This window comes from Grampus griseus, assembly GCF_964374135.1.
Source record: "Grampus griseus genome assembly, chromosome: 1".
Lineage (NCBI taxonomy): Eukaryota > Metazoa > Chordata > Mammalia > Artiodactyla > Delphinidae > Grampus > Grampus griseus.
This window is the reverse complement of record NC_139017.1, coordinates 154,809,712-154,826,488: the sequence shown is the minus strand read 5'-3', so window position 1 is coordinate 154,826,488 and position 16,777 is coordinate 154,809,712. Positions and strand designations below refer to the sequence as shown.

Sequence of the window (16,777 nt, the reverse complement as noted above, 5' to 3'; positions counted from 1 at the left end):
ACTGCCGTATCTAGACCAAGGTTTCTCAGCCTCAGTACTGTTTTTTTTTTTATTTTATTTTTTAAAATTTATTTATTTTTGGCTGTGTTGGGTCTTCTTTGCTGCGCACGGGCTTTCTCTACTTGTGGCGAGTGGGGGCTACTCTTCATTGAGGTGTGCAGGCTACCTATTGTGGTGGCTTCTCTTGTTGAGAGCACGGGCTCTAGGCATGCGGGCTTCAGTAGTTGTGGCACATGGGCTCTAGAGTGCAGGCTCAGTTGTGGTGCACGGGCTTAGTTGCTCCACTGCATGTGGGATCTTCCCAGACCAGGTCTCCAACCTGTGTCCCCTGCATTGGCAGGCGGATTCTTAATCACCACGCCACCAGGGAAGTCTGAGATGGTTTTATTTTAAAATGCATATAATTTTGTAAGCCTAGCTGTAGATCTACTGATGCTGATAAAAGGTTTTAGACAGTAGATTGCCTCAGAGGGTTCATCATACTGTGTCTAATGTTGACATCCCCCATATTCAGAATAATAGCAACATGGCAAAATATTTAGAAATCTAGAGAGTCTTAGGTCAAAAAACTTTTGATCTTTGTATATCAGAGTATGTTCAGTGAATAATAAGATCTCAATAATTGTAGCTATTTTTATTTTGTTTTGGTCATGCCACATGGCTTGTGGGAATTTAGTTCCTGGACCAGGGATTGAACCCGGGTTCTTGGCAGTAAGAGTGCAGAGTCCTAACCACTGGACCACCAGGGAATTTCCAATTGTAGCTATTATCATCATCATCATGATCATGAGGGGAATATTATCCTTCACAAACAAATGGCACATCAAATATCTTTCATTCTCTTCAGGACCTCCAACCAGCCTGTTTCAGCCGCCTCGTCGTCCTGGCCTTGGAACTGTTGGAAAACCAATTCGACTGTTAGCCAATCATTTTCAGGTTCAGATTCCTAAAATAGATGTGTATCACTATGACGTGGATATTAAACCAGAAAAACGGCCTCGTAGAGTCAACAGGTAAGGATTAGAAAGAGTAGGCTTCTTATACATTAATTTTTTTTTTACATCTTTATTGGAGTATAATTGCTTTACAATGGTGTGTTAGTTTCCGCTTTATAACAAAGTGAATCAGTTTTACACATACATATGTTCCCATATCTCTTCCCTCTTGCATCTCCCTCCCTTCCACCCTCCCTATCCCACCCCTCCAGGCGGTCACAAAGCACTGAGCTGATCTCCCTGTGCTATGCGGCTGCTTCCCACTAACTATCTACCTTATGTTTGGTAGTGTATATATGTCCATGCCTCTCTCTCGCTTTGTCACAGCTTACCCTTCCCCCTCCCCATATCCTCAAGTCCATTCTCTAGTAGGTCTGTGTCTTTATTCCTGTCTTACGGCTAGGTTCTTCATGACATTTTTTTTTCTTAAATTCCATATGTATGTGTTAGCATACGGTATTTGTCTTTCTCTTTCTGACTTACTTCACTTTGTATGACAGACTCTAGGTCTACACACCTCATTACAAATAGCTCAATTTCGGTTTTTTTATGGCTGAGTAATATTCCATTGTATATATGTGCCACATCTTCTTTATCCATTCATCTGATGATGGACACTTAGGTTGTTTCCATCTCCGGGCTATTGTAAATAGAGCTGCAATGAACATTTTGGTACATGACTCTTTTTGAATTATGGTTTTCTCAGGGTATATGCCCAGTAGTGGGATTGCTGGGTCATATGGTAGTTCTATTTGTAGTTTTTTATGGAACCTCCATACTGTTCTCCATAGTGGCTGCACCAATTCACATTCCCACCAGCAGTGCAAGAGGGTTCCCTTTTCTCCACACCCTCTCCAGCATTTATTGTTTCTAGATTTTTTGATGATGGCCATTCTGACTGGTGTGAGGTGATGTCTCATTGTAGTTTTGATTTGCATTTCTCTAATGATTAATGATGTTGAGCATTCTTTCATGTGTTTGTTGGCAGTCTGTATATCTTCTTTGGAGAAATGTCTATTTAGGTCTTCTGACCATTTTTGAATTGGGTTGCATGAGCTGCTTATAAATTTTGGAGATTAATCCTTTGTCAGTTGCTTCATTTGCAATTATTTTCTCCCATTCTGAGGGTTGTCTTTTGGTCTTGTTTATGGTTTCCTTTGCTGTGCAAAAGCTTTGAAGTTTCATTAGGTCCCATTTGTTTATTTTTGTTTTTATTTCCATTTCTCTAGGAGGTGGGTCAAAAAGGATCTCGCTGCGATTTATGTCATAGAGTGTTCTGCCTTTGTTTTCCTCTAAGAGTTTGATAGTTTCTGGCCTTACATTTAGGTCTTTAATCCATTTTGAGCTTATTTTTGTGTATGGTGTTAGGGAGTGATCTATCTCATACTTTTACATGTACCTGTCCAGTTTTCCCAGCACCACTTATTGAAGAGGCTGTCCTTTCTCCACTGTACATTCCTGCCTCCTTTATCAAAGATAAGGTGACCATATGTGCGTGGGTTTATATCTGGGCTTTCTATCCTCTTCCATTGATCTATCTTTCTGTTTTTGTGCCAGTACCATACTGTCTTGATTACTGTAGCTTTGTAGTATAGTCTGAAGTCAGGGAGCCTGATTCCTCCAGCTCCGTTTTTCGTTCTCAAGATTGCTTTGGCTATTCGGGGTCTTTTGTGTTTCCATACAAATTGTGAAATTTTTTGTTCTAGTTCTGTGAAAAATGCCAGTGGTAGTTTGATAGGGATTGCATTGAATCTGTAGATTGCTTTGGGTAGTAGAGTCATTTTCACAATGTTGATTCTTCCAATCCAAGAACATGGTATATCTCTCCATCTATTTGTATTATCTTTAATTTCTTTCATCAGTGTCTTATAATTTTCTGCATACAGGTCTTTTGTCTCCTTAGGTAGGTTTATTCCTAGATATTTTTTTGTTGTTGTTGCAGTGGTAAATGGGAGTGTTTTCTTGATTTCATTTTCAGATTTTTCATCATTAGTGTATAGGAATGTCAAAGATTTCTGTGCATTAATTTTGTATCCTGCTACTTTACCAAATTCATTGATTAGCTCTAGTAGTTTTCTGGTAGCATCTTTAGGATTCTCTATGTATAGTATCATGTCATCTGCAAACAGTGACAGCTTTACTTCTTCTTTTCCAATTTGGATTCCTTTTATTTCCTTTTGTTCTCTGATTGCTGTGGCTAAAACTTCCAAAACTATGTTGAATAAGAGTGGTGAGAGTGGGCAACCTTGTCTTGTTCCTGATCTTAATGGAAATGCTTTCAGTTTTTCACCATTGAGGACAATGTTGGCTGTGGGTTTGTCATATATGGCCTTTATTATGTTGAGGAAAGTTCCCTCTATGCCTACTTTCTGCAGGGTTTTTATCATAAATGGGTGTTGAATTTTGTCGAAAGCTTTCTCTGCATCTATTGAGATGATCATATGGTTTTTCTCCTTCAATTTGTTAATATGGTGTATCACGTTGATTGATTTGCGTATATTGAAGAATCCTTGCATTCCTGGAATAAACCCCACTTGATCATGGTGTATGATCCGTTTAATGTGCTGTTGGATTCTGTTTGCTAGTATTTTGTTGAGGAATTTTGCATCTATGTTCATCAGTGATATTGGTCTGTAATTTTCTTTCTTTGTGACATCCTTGCCTGGTTTTGGTATCAGGGTGATGGCGGCCTCGTAGAATGAGTTTGGGAGTGTTCCTCCCTCTGCTATATTTTGGAAGAGTTTGAGAAGGATAGGTGTTAGCTCTTCTCTAAATGTTTGATAGAATTCGCCTGTGAATCCATCTGGTCCTGGGCTTTTGTTTGTTGGAAGATTTTTAATCACAGTTTCAATTTCAGTGCTTGTGATTGGTCTGTTCATATTTTCTATTTCTTCCTGATTCAGTCTTGGCAGGTTGTGCATTTCTAAGAATTTGTCCATTTCTTCCAGTTTGTCCATTTTATTGGCATAGAGTTGCTTGTAGTAATCTCTCATGATCTTTTGTATTTCTGCAGTGTCAGTTGTTACTTCTCCTTTTTCATTTCTAATTATATTGATTTGAGTCTTCTCCCTTTTTTTCTTGATGAGTCTGGATAATGGTTTATCAATTTTGTTTATCTTCTCAAAGAACCAGCTTTTAGTTTTATTGATCTTTGCTATCATTTCCTTCATTTCTTTTTCATTTATTTCTGATCTGATTTTTATGATTTCTTTCCTTCTGATAACTTTGGGGTTTTTTTTGTTCTTCTTTCTCTAATTCCTTTAGGTGCAAGGTTAGGTTGTTTATTCGAGATGTTTCCTGTTTCTTAAGGTAGGATTGTATTGCTATAAACTTCCCTCTTAGAACTGCTTTTGCTGCATCCCATAGGTTTTGGGTCGTCGTGTCTCCATTGTCATTTGTTTCCAGGTATTTTTTTATTTCCTCTTTGATTTCTTCAGTGATCACTTCGTTATTAAGTAGTGTATTGTTTAGCCTCCATGTGTTTGTATTTTTTACAGATCTTTTCCTGTAATTGATATCTAGTCACATAGCGTTGTGGTCGGAAAAGATACTTGATACAATTTCAATTGTCTTAAATTTACCAAGGCTTGATTTGTGACCCAAGATATGATCTATCCTGGAGAATGTTCCATGAGCACTTGAGAAAAATGTGTATTCTGTTGTTTTTGGATGGAATGTCCTATAAATATCAATTAAGTCCATCTCATTTAATGTATCATTTAAAGCTTGTGTTTCCTTATTGATTTTCATTTTGGATGATCTGTCCATGGGTGAAAGTGGGGTGTTAAAGTCCCCTACTATGAATGTGTTACTGTCGATTTCCCCTTTTATGGCTGTTAGTATTTGCCTTATGTATTGAGGTGCTCCTATGTTGGGTGCATAAATATTTACAATTGTTATATATTCTTCTTGGATTGATCCCTTGATCATTATGTAGTGTCCTTCTTTGTCTCTTCTAATAGTCTTTATTTTAAAGTCTATTTTGTCTGATATGAGAATTGCTACTCCAGCTTTCTTTTGGTTTCCATTTGCATGGAATCTTTTTCCATCCCCTTACTTTCAGTCTGTATGTGTCTCTAGGTCCGAAGTGGGTCTCTTGTAGACAGCATATATATTGGTCTTGTTTTTGTATCCATTCAGCCAATCTGTGTCTTTTGGTGGGAGCATTTAGTCCATTTACATTTAAGGTAATTATCGATATGTATGTTCCTATTCCCATTTTCTTAATTGTTTTGGGTTTGTTATTGTAGGTCTTTTCCTTCTCTTGTGTTTCTTGCCTAGAGAAGTTCCTTTAGCATTTGTTGTAAAGCTGGTTTGGTGGTGCTGAACTCTCTCAGCTTTTGCTTGTCTGTAAAGGTTTTAATTTCTCCATCAAATCTGAATGAGATCCTTGCTGGGTAGAGTAATCTTGGTTGCAGATTTTTCTCCTTCAGCACTTTAAATATGTCCTGCCAGTCCCTTCTGGCTTGCAGAGTTTCTGCTGAAAGATCAGCTGTTAACCTTATGGGGATTCCCTTGTGTGTTATTTGTTGTTTTTCCCTTGCTGCTTTTAATATGTTTTCTTTGTATTTAATTTTTGACAGTTTGATTAATATGTGTCTTGGCATATTTCTCCTTGGATTTATCCTGTATGGGACTCTCTGTGCTTCCTGGACTTGATTAACTATTTCCTTTCCCATATTAGGGAAGTTTTCAACTATAATCTCTTCAAATATTTTCTCAGTCTCTTTCTTTTTCTCTTCTTCTTCTGGAACCCTTATAATTCGAATGTTGGTGTGTTTAATGTTGTCCCAGAGGTCTCTGAGACTGTCCTCAGTTCTTTTCATTCTTTTTTCTTTATTCTGCTCTGCAGTAGTTATTTCCACTATTTTATCTTCCAGGTCACTTATCCATTCTTCTGCCTCAGTTATTCTGCTATTGATCCCATCTAGAGTCTTTTTAATTTCATTTATTGTGTTGTTCATCGTTGCTTGTTTCATCTTTAGTTCTTCTAGGTCCTTGTTAAATGTTTCTTGCATTTTGTCCATTCTATTTCCAAGATTTTGGATCATGTTTACTATCATTATTCTGAATTCTTTTTCAGATAGACTGCCTATTTCCTCTTCATTTGTTAGGTCTGGTGGGTTTTTATCTTGCTCCTTCATCTGCTGTGTGTTTTTCTGTTTTCTCATTTTGCTTATCTTACTGTGTTTGGGGTCTCCTTTTTGCAGGCTGCAGGTTCGTAGTTCCCATTGTTTTTGGTGTCTGTCCCCAGTGGCTAAAGTTGGTTCAGTGGGTTGTGTAGGCTTCCTGGTGGAGGGGACTAGTGCCTGTGTTCTGGTGGATGAGGCTGGATCTTGTCTTTCTGGTGGGCAGGTCCACGTCTGGTGGTGTTTTGGGGTGTTGTGGACTTATTATGATTTTAGGCAGCCTCTCTGCTAATGGGTGGGGTTGTGTTCCTGTCTTGCTAGCTGTTTGGCATAGGGTGTCCAGCACTGTAGCTCGCTGGTCGTTGAGTGAAGTTGGGTGCTGGTGTTGAGATGGAGATCTCTGGGAGATTTTCGCCATTTGATATTATGTGGATCTGGGAGGTCTCTTGTGGACCAGTGTCCTGAAGTTGGCTCTCCCACCTCAGAGGCACAGCACTGACTCCTGGCTGTAGCACCAAGAGCCTTTCATCCACATGGCTCAGAGTAAAAGGGAGAAAAAGTAGAAAGAAAGAATTAGTAGAAGTATGAAGAAAGAAAGAAAGAAAGAAAGAAAGGAGGGAAGGAAGGAAGGAAGAAAGAAAGAAGAAAAGAAGGAAAGAAGGCAAGAAGGAAAGAAAGGAGGGAGGGAGGGAGGAAGGAAGGAAGGAAAAAAGACAGAAAGAAAGAAGATACAGTAAAATAAAGTATAATAAAGTTATTGAATTAAAAAATAATTATTTAGAAAAAATAAAGGGACGGATAGTACCTTAGGACAAATGTTAGAAGCAAAGCTATACAGACAAAATCTGACACAGAAGCTTACACATACACCCTCACAAAAAGAGGTAAAGGGGAAAAAATCATAAATCTTGCACTCAAAGTCCACCTCCTCAATTTGGGATGATTCGTTGTCTAAAGGAGGGAAGGAAGGAAAGAAAGAAAGAAAGAAAGAACGAAGGTAAAGTATAATAAAGTTATTAAAATTAATTATTAAGAAAAAAATTTAAAAAAAACAATGGACGGATAGAACCCTAGGACAAATGGTGGAAGCAAAGCTATACAGACAAGATCTCACACAGAAGCATACACATACACATTCACAAAAAGAGGAAAAGGGGAAAAAAATCATAGATTTTGCTCTCGAAGTCCACCTCGTCAATTTTGGGATGATTCGTTGTCTATTCAGGTATTCCACAGATGCAGGGTACGTCAAGTTGATTGTGGAGCTTTAATCCGCTGCTTCTGAGGCTGCTGGGAGAGATTTCCCTTTCTCTTCTTTGGTGTCACCGCTCCCAGGTGCTCAGTTTTGGATTTGGCCCCGCCTCTGCGTGTAGGTCGCTGGAGGGCGTCTGTTTTTCCGCTCAGACAGGACGGGGTTAAAGGAGCAGCTGCTTCGGGGACTCTGACTAACTCAGGCCGGGGGTGGGGGGGAGGGAGGGGCACGGAGTGCGGGGTGAGCCTGCGGCTGCAGAGGCCGGCGTGACGTTGCACCAGCCTGAGGCGCGCCGTGCGTTCTCCCGGGGAAGTTGTCCCTGGATCCCGGGACCCTGGCAGTGGCGGGCTGCACAGGCTCCCCGGAAGGGGGGTGTGGATAGTAACCTGTGCTCGCACACAGGCTTCTTGGTGGCGGCAGCAGCAGCTTTAGCGTCTCATGCCCGTCTCTGGGGTTGCGGCTCGCGCCCGTCTCTGGAGCTCCTTTAAGCAGCGCTCTTAATCCCCTCTTGTCGCGCACCAGAAAACAAAGAGGGAAGAAAAAGTCTCTTGCCTCTTCGGCATGTCCAGACTTTTCCCGGACTCCCTCCCAGACAGCCGTGGTGCACTAACCCCCTGCAGGCTGTGTTCACGCCAACCCCAGTCCTCTCCCTGCGCTCCAACCGAAGCCCGAGCTTCAGCTCCCAGCCCCGCCCGCCCCGGCGGGTGAGCAGACAAGCCTCTCGGGCTGGTGAGTGCCGGTCGGCACGGATCCTCTGTGCGGGAATCTCTCCGCTTTGCCCTCCGCACCCCAGTGGCTGCATTCTCCTCCGTGGCTCCGAAGCTTCCCCCTTCCGCCACCCGCAGTCTCCGCCCGCGAAGGGGCTTCCTAGTGTGTGGAAACCTTTCCTCCTTCACAGCTCCCTCCCACTGGTGCAGGACACGTCCCTATCCTTTTGTCTCTTTTTATTCTTTTTTCTTTTGCCCTACCCAGGTACGTGGGGAGTTTCTTGCCTTTGGGGAGGTCTGAGGTCTTCTGCTAGCGTTCAGTAGGTGTTCTGTACGAGTTGTTCCACGTGTAGATGTATTTCTGGTGTATCTGTTGGGAGGCAGGTGATCTCCGCGTCTTACTCTTCCGCCATCTTCCCCTTGTCCCCTCTTATACATTTAAATACATGTATTTTGTTTATCATGAATCGTATTGTTCTCTAAACTCTTTTAACATGTAGCCTTTTTTTTTTCTCTAAGATGTTAAGTTTCTTGATAGCAGGTTTGCTGTCTCATACTTGGTTGTCCTCCACAGATTCTAGCAGAATGCAGGATACATCATTGTTCAGTCAGTAAATACTTAATGAATGAAGAAGAAAGGTCACTTTTTCACTGTCCAAAGGTAGCAGAAATTTGTAAAAATAGGTGAAGCCACTGGTGTCTATGGAAAATAGAACTATGTGGAAATTCAAATTTTATTATCATGTGTTGGTATTGGACATGAGAAAAATATAAGTGTAAAGACAGAAGAATCATCTTGGGGTATTGAAGAACATAAACTGAGAAGCTCTGTTTAATTCTAGCATTATCCAGGAGGGGTCTAGATAAGATGATTTAAGCATTGTTGTCTGTATGACAGGAATTTACTAATAGTGAATATAGCCCTATAGCAGATATTTTTACAGTGTGCTGAGATCACCCACTTTACTCTTCTCTGTTTTCACGCTGTGATATTCAGGCAGTCCTTAATATTATAGTTCTTGCCTTTCCAAGGATGCTTTTGCTGTAAAGTGAAGTATTTCTTTGTGGCTTGGGTTTTTTTCTCATTATAGATCAATTATTTGGCTTTCTGGTATAGTTCAGTCTCCTGCAAGCCCTTAATTGTTTGGCTGTTGTATAACTGAAATCAATAATAACAGAAGCGGTGGCAATGGCTAATATTGATCCATTTGACATATATTCTGTTGGGTGCTCATTGTGTATCAGGTATTGTTCTATGTTCTGGGAATACAACATGAACAAACAGGCAAAAGCTCCTACCCTTGAGGAACTTATATTCTAATGGGGGAGAAGTCCAAAAATAAATGAATAAGCAAAGAAAACATATTATTTGTTAGTTGATGATAACTGTTGTGAAGAAAAATAAAACAGGGATGGAAGATAGGGATGGAGGATGGGCCACTGATTTTACATATATATGTATATATATACACACACACACACATACATATAGTATATATAGTATTTATGTATACTGTAAATACGTATATATTTTGTGTATATGTTACATATATATTATGTAAGATGTTTGTGTGAACGCACATGTGTGTATATATATGGGTACGCGCACACACATAATGTAATATTTTAATAGTATAGTTAGGGAAGAGCTCACTGAAAAGTGACATTTGAGGAGAAACCTAGAGGAGGTGAGGGATATCTACATGACGAGAGTCCCAGGCAGAGGCAGCAGCTTGCATGGTATATTCAAGGAATAGCAGATAAAGCCTGTATTGCTGGAGTGAGTGAGGGGGAGAGTGATAGAGAAACTCCAAAGGGCCCTATCATGCAGAGTCTTGTAGGTGGTCATAGAACTTTAGTGTTTACTCTGATTAGATGGGGTTTGAGTAGACATTTGGTATGATTAACTTAGATTTTTGATCTTTTTTTTTTTTTTTTTTTTTTTTTATTGCGGTACGCGGGCCTCTCACTGTTGTGGCCTCTCCTGTTGCGGAGCACAGGCTCCAGACGCGCAGGCTCAGCGGCCATGGCTCACGGGCCCAGCCGCTCCGCGGCATGTGGGCTCCTCTCGGACCGGGGCACGAACCCGTGTCCCCTGCATCGGCAGGCGGACTCTCAACCACTGCGCCACCAGGGAAGCCCTAACTTAGATTTTTAATGGATCATTTTGGCTGCTGTGTTGAAAACGAACCCTAGCAGGTAAGGGTGAAAAGCAGGGAAATCAATTAGGAGGCATGTGTAATGATTCAGGTGAAAAATGATGGTGGTTTGAACTTGGGTAGTAAAAGTGATAGTGATTAAAAACTGGTCAGAGGGCTTCCCTGGTGGCACAGTGGTTGAGAGTCCGCCTGCCGATGCAGGGGACACGGGTTTGTGCCCCGGTCCGGGAAGATCCCACATGCCGCAGAACGGCTGGGCCCACGAGCCATGGCCGCTGAGCCTGCGCGTCCGGAGCCTGTGCTCCGCAACGGGAGAGGCCACACAGTGAGAGGCCCGCGTACCGCCAAAAAAAAAAAAAAAAAAAAAAAACTGGTCAGATACTACAAATATTTTAAAGGTAGTGTCAGCAAGATTTGTTGATGGATTGAACAGGAGGTATGAAAGAAATGAATCATCATTGATTCCAAGGTTTTTGTCCTGAGTGGATGGAAAGATGGAGTTGCCATTTATCGGGATGGGGAAAACTATGGGAGAGGCCAACAGGGTTGACAGATCAGGAGATCTGTTTTTTGGCCATGTTAGGATTGAGATGTCTATTGGACATCCCAGTGAAGATGTTGAGCAGGAAGTGGGATACATGAGGTTGGACTCAGCAGAAAGGTCCAGGCTGGAGACAAACATTTGAAAGTCATCAGCATATTGGTGGTAAAGCCATGAGACCGGGTGAGATCATGTAGGAAGTGAGTGGTTAAAGAAAATAAGATTTCAAGACTGAGTCCTGAGGTAACTCAATACTTATAAATGGGGAGATGAGGAAGGATCAGCAAGGAGACTGGCATGGAGAGGCCACTGGGATGAGAGATAACCAGGGCAGAGTGAGGAGGCAAGGGAAGAAGATGTTTTAAGCTGAAAGAATTGATCGTCTAATGTTCGAGGAGCATTGAATTTCGCAATGTGGAGCTCACTGGGGACCTTGATAAGAGTAGCTTTGGTGGAGGAAAAGCCTCACTAGAGAAGATTGAAGAGAGAAAGGAGAAGAGCAATTAGAGACAGCTCTGTCAAGGGATTTTGATGCAATGGGGAGCAGAGAAATGGAATGTTCAGACGAGGAGGAAGTGGGATCAGGAAATTTCAAATTTTTTTTAAGATGAAGAAGTTATAGCATATTTATTTGCTGAAGGCAGTAATTCAGTATAGTGGAAAAATTTGATGATTCAGGAGAGAGGAAGATTCCTGGAGTGTTATCCTTGAGCATACCAGAGTTAAGCAGGCTAGTTAGCAGCCATTTAGTCTTGTCCAGAGCATCCACAAGACATTTGGTCTAAGTCAAAAGGTCCCTGAAATTTGGTCCTATTCAAAACGTCCATGAGCGTATTTGGCCCATGCCAAATTTTTGTTTTGGACAGAAGTGAATATCAAGGACCTTTTGGTGTGGACCAAATGTCCCTATGGACGTTTTGGACAGGACCAAATATGACCAAATATCACCAAATATCGAGGACCTTTTAGGATGGACCAAATGTCTTATGAATGTTTTGGACAGGACCAAATGTCCTGCAAGCAGTAGGCTTATTGCATGACAAGCACTGTTCCAAATATTCTGTGTCTATTTATTCACTTAATATGACAACTTTTGTGGTGGGTGTTATGATTACCATAATTTTACAAATGAAGAAACAGATGTGAGAGATTAAGTAACTTGTCCAACGTCATACAGCTCTGCCACTTAATCATTGTGTGACCAGGGGCAGTTTACTTGCCCATTCTGAATTCAATAATTATTGCCCTGCTTGTCTCACAAGGTTGTTTTGAAGGTTAAGTGAGAATAGAGGTGAAAATATGTTTTTTACTGTAAAACTTTATGGTTACATTTTAAGAAAGTAAGATAAGAAATTACCCTTCCAGTCTGAAAATATACTGTTCTTTTTTTTTTTTAATAAATAAGCACAAGCCTCTTGTGAGTTAACAACAGCCCGTATTTATTTATTAAATATTTATTTATTTATTATTTTTGGCTGTATTGGGTCTTCGTTTCTGTGCGAGGGCTTTCTCTAGTTGCGGCAAGTGTGGGCCACTCTTCATCGCGGTGCGCGGGCCTCTCACTGTCGCAGCCTCTCTTGTTGTGGACCATAGGCTCCAGACGCGCAGGCTCAGTAGTTGTGGCTCACGGGTCCAGTTGCTTCGCGGCATGTGGGATCTTCCCAGACCAGGGCTCGAACCCGTGTCCCCTACATTGGCAGGCAGATTCTCAACCACTGCGCCATCAGGGAAGCCCCAAATATACTGTTCTTAAGTCAGCTTTTTAAAATTGGGAATGTATGAGACTGTATTTCTCCATCAGATTTTTTCAGTTGCATGATTTGGTTTGAAAACATATGACTTTCCCACAGATTTCATTTGTAGTAATATTAATGCCTTAGCGAGTTGTGATGTATTTTTTTTTGATAGAAACATGGGTATATTTATTTGATAAAGAACTTTGTTGTGATGTATTTTAAGGTACAGTTCCCCTACATGGGGCTCAGTAATGTTGGTAAGACATAGCACCTGACTTTTCATTGACGCTAGCATTCCAAAATCGCACAGACCCAGATCTGTCCATCTTAAACTGTAGACTCCGGTTCCCCCACAGCTGCATTTGTTTCAGAGCCTGCATACAGTGTGATCCGGCGTATATGAAGAAACATTTAAATAAAGCTATTCATGCTCTATTGAGAGAAAGGCTTTCTTTCTAAACAGAAAGAAACTACATTGGTAATCTTTACAGAATGAGGACATTTTACGACATTCCCTTTTCTCTACTGCTTGGAAGCAGTTTGGAATATAACAAGACAGTATGAAGAATAATAAATTTCTAGCATTATCAAAGGGGTTGACTTAGTCCTTTGATTTTGATGCATCTTAGATTTATTGATCCCCAGATTTCTGAATTCTGCTCACTCTCTTTTCCAAAACCAGTATACTTGAATAAGGATGTTTATTTGATAACACACTTATCATTGTTCAGTTATGAACATGCCAAACTTAGATACCTAAGACAGGTTATTCTTATAAGCCTCTATTTATCATAGGAGAGGATTTTGGAAAGCAAGAATTTGAGAGGATGCTATAAAGTTTATTCTCTTTTTCCTTTTATTCCCTCCTTTTTGTTGTCATCTCATGATTGCTTTTGTTCACTTGCCTACCTTTCTTTAGTTAACTATTTTTCTAATTACTTGAGTCAGTTGTAACTTTAACTCTTATTTTTTCCAAGGAGTTTTGAACTGAATTTAGTTGATTAAGGTATGGTGATAGTTTCCTTACTGTTCACCACCGCTTCTCAGAGCTAACCTACACTATCTCCATTACTGTTAAGGGACGTAGTAGATACAATGGTGCGGCACTTCAAGATGCAGGTATTTGGTGATCGGCAGCCTGGCTATGATGGCAAAAGAAACATGTACACAGCACATCCACTGCCAATTGGACGGGAGAGGGTAAGTGTTAACGGCAAGAAATATTGATTAGACTTATGTCATTTAGTAGTAATTACATAGGACAACAGTGTTTCCCTTTCTAATAACAATTCAACACTTAAAGTTGTTTCTCATGCTGATGATAGATTTGTTATTCTGTCCATATTCTCTTGTCCCTTAGTTAACCAATAACTGAGCATTAGAATTTAGGTTGATTATGTCATCTTTACATATACTCCAGATTTCTCACAGTGTTAAAGTGCCACCTGAATCTGAAGAGTGGAATTTTTATAACTTGTCGAATTTGCCTGCCAACTTGTAGAATATTATATAACACCCACTTATGAAAATATTTTTAATACCACAATAACCTAAGACATTTGTTTTAAAAATTTAAAAGCAATACATAAATATATACTCATTATAACCTTATTCAGACAATCTAGAAATGCTATGGTTTCCCGCCTCCCAACTTGCCTGTACCCTCAATCCCATTTTCACTTTCCGAGGAAACTGCTATAATAGTTCAGTATATATCCTTTCATATTTTTTTTGTGCCTTAGCTATTTATGCATATTTATATATATTCTTTTTTTTTTAAAAAAATTATTTATTTATTTATGTTTTTGGCTGTGCGCGGGCTTTCTCTAGTTGCAGTGAGCTGGGGCTACTCTTCGTTTCGGTGCGTGGGCTTCTCATTGTGGTGGCTTCTCTTGTTGCAGAGCATGGGCTCTAGGCATGTGGGCTTCAGTAGTTGTGGCACTCGGGCTCAGTAGTTGTGGCTTGCGGGCTCTAGAGTGCAGGCTCAGTAGTTGTGGTGCATGGGCTTGGTTGCTCCATGGCATGTGGGGTCTTCCCGGACCAGGGCTCGAACCCATGTCCCCTGCATTGGCAGGCGGATTCTTAACCACTGCGCCACCAGGGAAGTCCCCTATATATATTCTTATTTGTTTGATATTGTTCTATGATTTATTTTTTCATTTAACAATATGTCTGGGAGATCTTTCCATTTCTGTACATTTAAGTCTACCTTATTTTTTATTTTTTATTTTTTTTGCGTTACGCGGGCCTCTCGCTGTTGTGGCCTCTCCCATTGCGGAGCACAGACTCCGGACGCGCAGGCTCAGCGGCCATGGCTCACGGGCCTAGCCGCTCCGCGGCATGTGGGATCTTCCCGGACCGGGGCGTGAACCTGTGTCCCCTGCATCGGCAGGCGGACTCTCAACAACTGAGCCACCAGGGAAGCCCTACCTTATTTTTTTAATTCAATTTTTTTATTGTGGTAAAATATATATAACATAAAATTTACTATTTTAACCATTTTTAAGTGTACAATTCAATGGCATTAAATATATTCACATTGTTATGCAACTGTGACCACTAGCCATCTCTAGAACTTTTCATCATCCCAAACTCAAACTCTGTGCCCATTAAACAATTACTCCCCATTTTCTCCTCCCCTATCCCTGGTAACCACTATTCTACTTTCTGTATTTATGAATTTAACTATTCTAGGTACCTCATATAAGTGGAATCATATAGTATTTGTCATTTTATGTCTGGCTATTTATTTCACTCAGCATAATGTTTTCAAGGTTCATCCATGTTGTAGCATCTACCTTATTTTTAACTATTACATAATATTCAATATTAAATTATTCCCCTACTGATGGAACATAGGTTGTTTCCAGTGTTTTGCAATTATAGAAAGTGTTAAACATCCTTATGCATATACCATATGAATATTCCTGGGATGTCTCAGCCTTTGTAAATATGTATGTGTATGTATTTTATGTATTTTTCCTTAGGTTGATATGGAAGTGACCCTTCCAGGTGAGGGTAAAGACCAGACCTTTAAAGTGTCTGTTCAGTGGGTATCAGTTGTGAGCCTTCAGTTGCTTTTAGAAGCTTTGGCCGGGCACTTGAATGAAGTCCCAGATGACTCAGTTCAAGCACTTGATGTTATCACAAGACACCTTCCCTCCATGAGGTTAGTTTGAATTCCTTGCCACAAATGTCAGACTTTTTTTGCTAGGTTGCATTGGAGACATTGAAAGGTTTCTGCACAAGTCATAGTTCAAACTTGGTTTCAGTTTACAAAATTGAGAGTGAAATGAAAGACTCAAGTTTTTACTGTGAAACATGCAAACTCTTGTTTCTTCAGGTACACTCCAGTGGGTCGCTCCTTTTTCTCACCTCCTGAAGGTTACTATCACCCTCTGGGAGGGGGAAGGGAGGTTTGGTTTGGCTTTCATCAGTCTGTGAGACCTGCCATGTGGAATATGATGCTGAATATTGATGGTAAGGTGGAACTCTCTTTACCCTTTACTCTTTTGGCTGGTTTTTTGGTCTTTCCTCTTTCCCTGAAGCTAAGTATCCTTCTCTGTTTGTTAGTGTCTGCAACTGCTTTCTACCGGGCTCAGCCTATCATTGAGTTCATGTGTGAGGTTTTAGACATTCAGAACATCAATGAACAGACCAAACCCCTAACAGACTCCCAGCGTGTCAAGTTTACCAAAGAAATCAGAGGTAGGTATTTGCATTACTGTGGTCTTGGAGAGGCAGCTCAGCATGGTGCAAGGAGCACGGTCTTGCAGTCAGACACACCTGGGCTTCCATCCCATTCCTGCCAGTTCTATCATTGGGACTTTGGGCAAGTTATTTAACCACTGTGAGCCTTAGTTTATTCATCTCTAAGATAAAGATAATGTGTATCTTGTAAGATTGTTGTGAGAATTAAATGCAACTAAGTGTATAAAGCTTCTTTATACAGTAGCACAGTACCTGGTACATGTCAGGAACTTAGTAACTGTTACTTTTACTTACTTGAAAACTTCCATTTTAATAAAATAACACAAGTTCATTTATTATCAGAATTTCTTTGCTTCTTTACCTGTTGTTAGCTATCTTCTCTCATTATACCATAAGCTTCATTAGGGCTATCTCCAGACCCAAGAATAAGCACCAAAACGTAGTTGATGCTTGATAGATACTTATTGAATGAAGTAATACATCAAAGTAGGTTGCAAGTCTTAAGTCGTCTGGGTTCTAATTTTTTCTGCTTGGCTGAGGCTTTTTT

At 40.5% G+C, this 16,777-nt stretch overlaps 1 protein-coding gene across 1 annotated transcript in view; it reads left to right on the top strand.

Annotated features, from left to right (window-relative positions):
• The first annotated feature begins 863 nt into the window (after window positions 1-863).
• Window positions 864-16,777, top strand: part of LOC309825769 (protein argonaute-4) — a 36,495-nt gene continuing 20,581 nt past the window's right edge. The window contains exons 1-5 of the mRNA XM_082659457.1: window positions 864-1,013; window positions 13,599-13,719; window positions 15,507-15,688; window positions 15,863-15,999; window positions 16,093-16,227. Of these exons, the coding sequence (XP_082515583.1) occupies window positions 13,615-13,719; window positions 15,507-15,688; window positions 15,863-15,999; window positions 16,093-16,227 (559 nt within the window). The 5' untranslated portion in view covers window positions 864-1,013; window positions 13,599-13,614. The remainder of the gene's footprint in view (window positions 1,014-13,598; window positions 13,720-15,506; window positions 15,689-15,862; window positions 16,000-16,092; window positions 16,228-16,777) is intronic.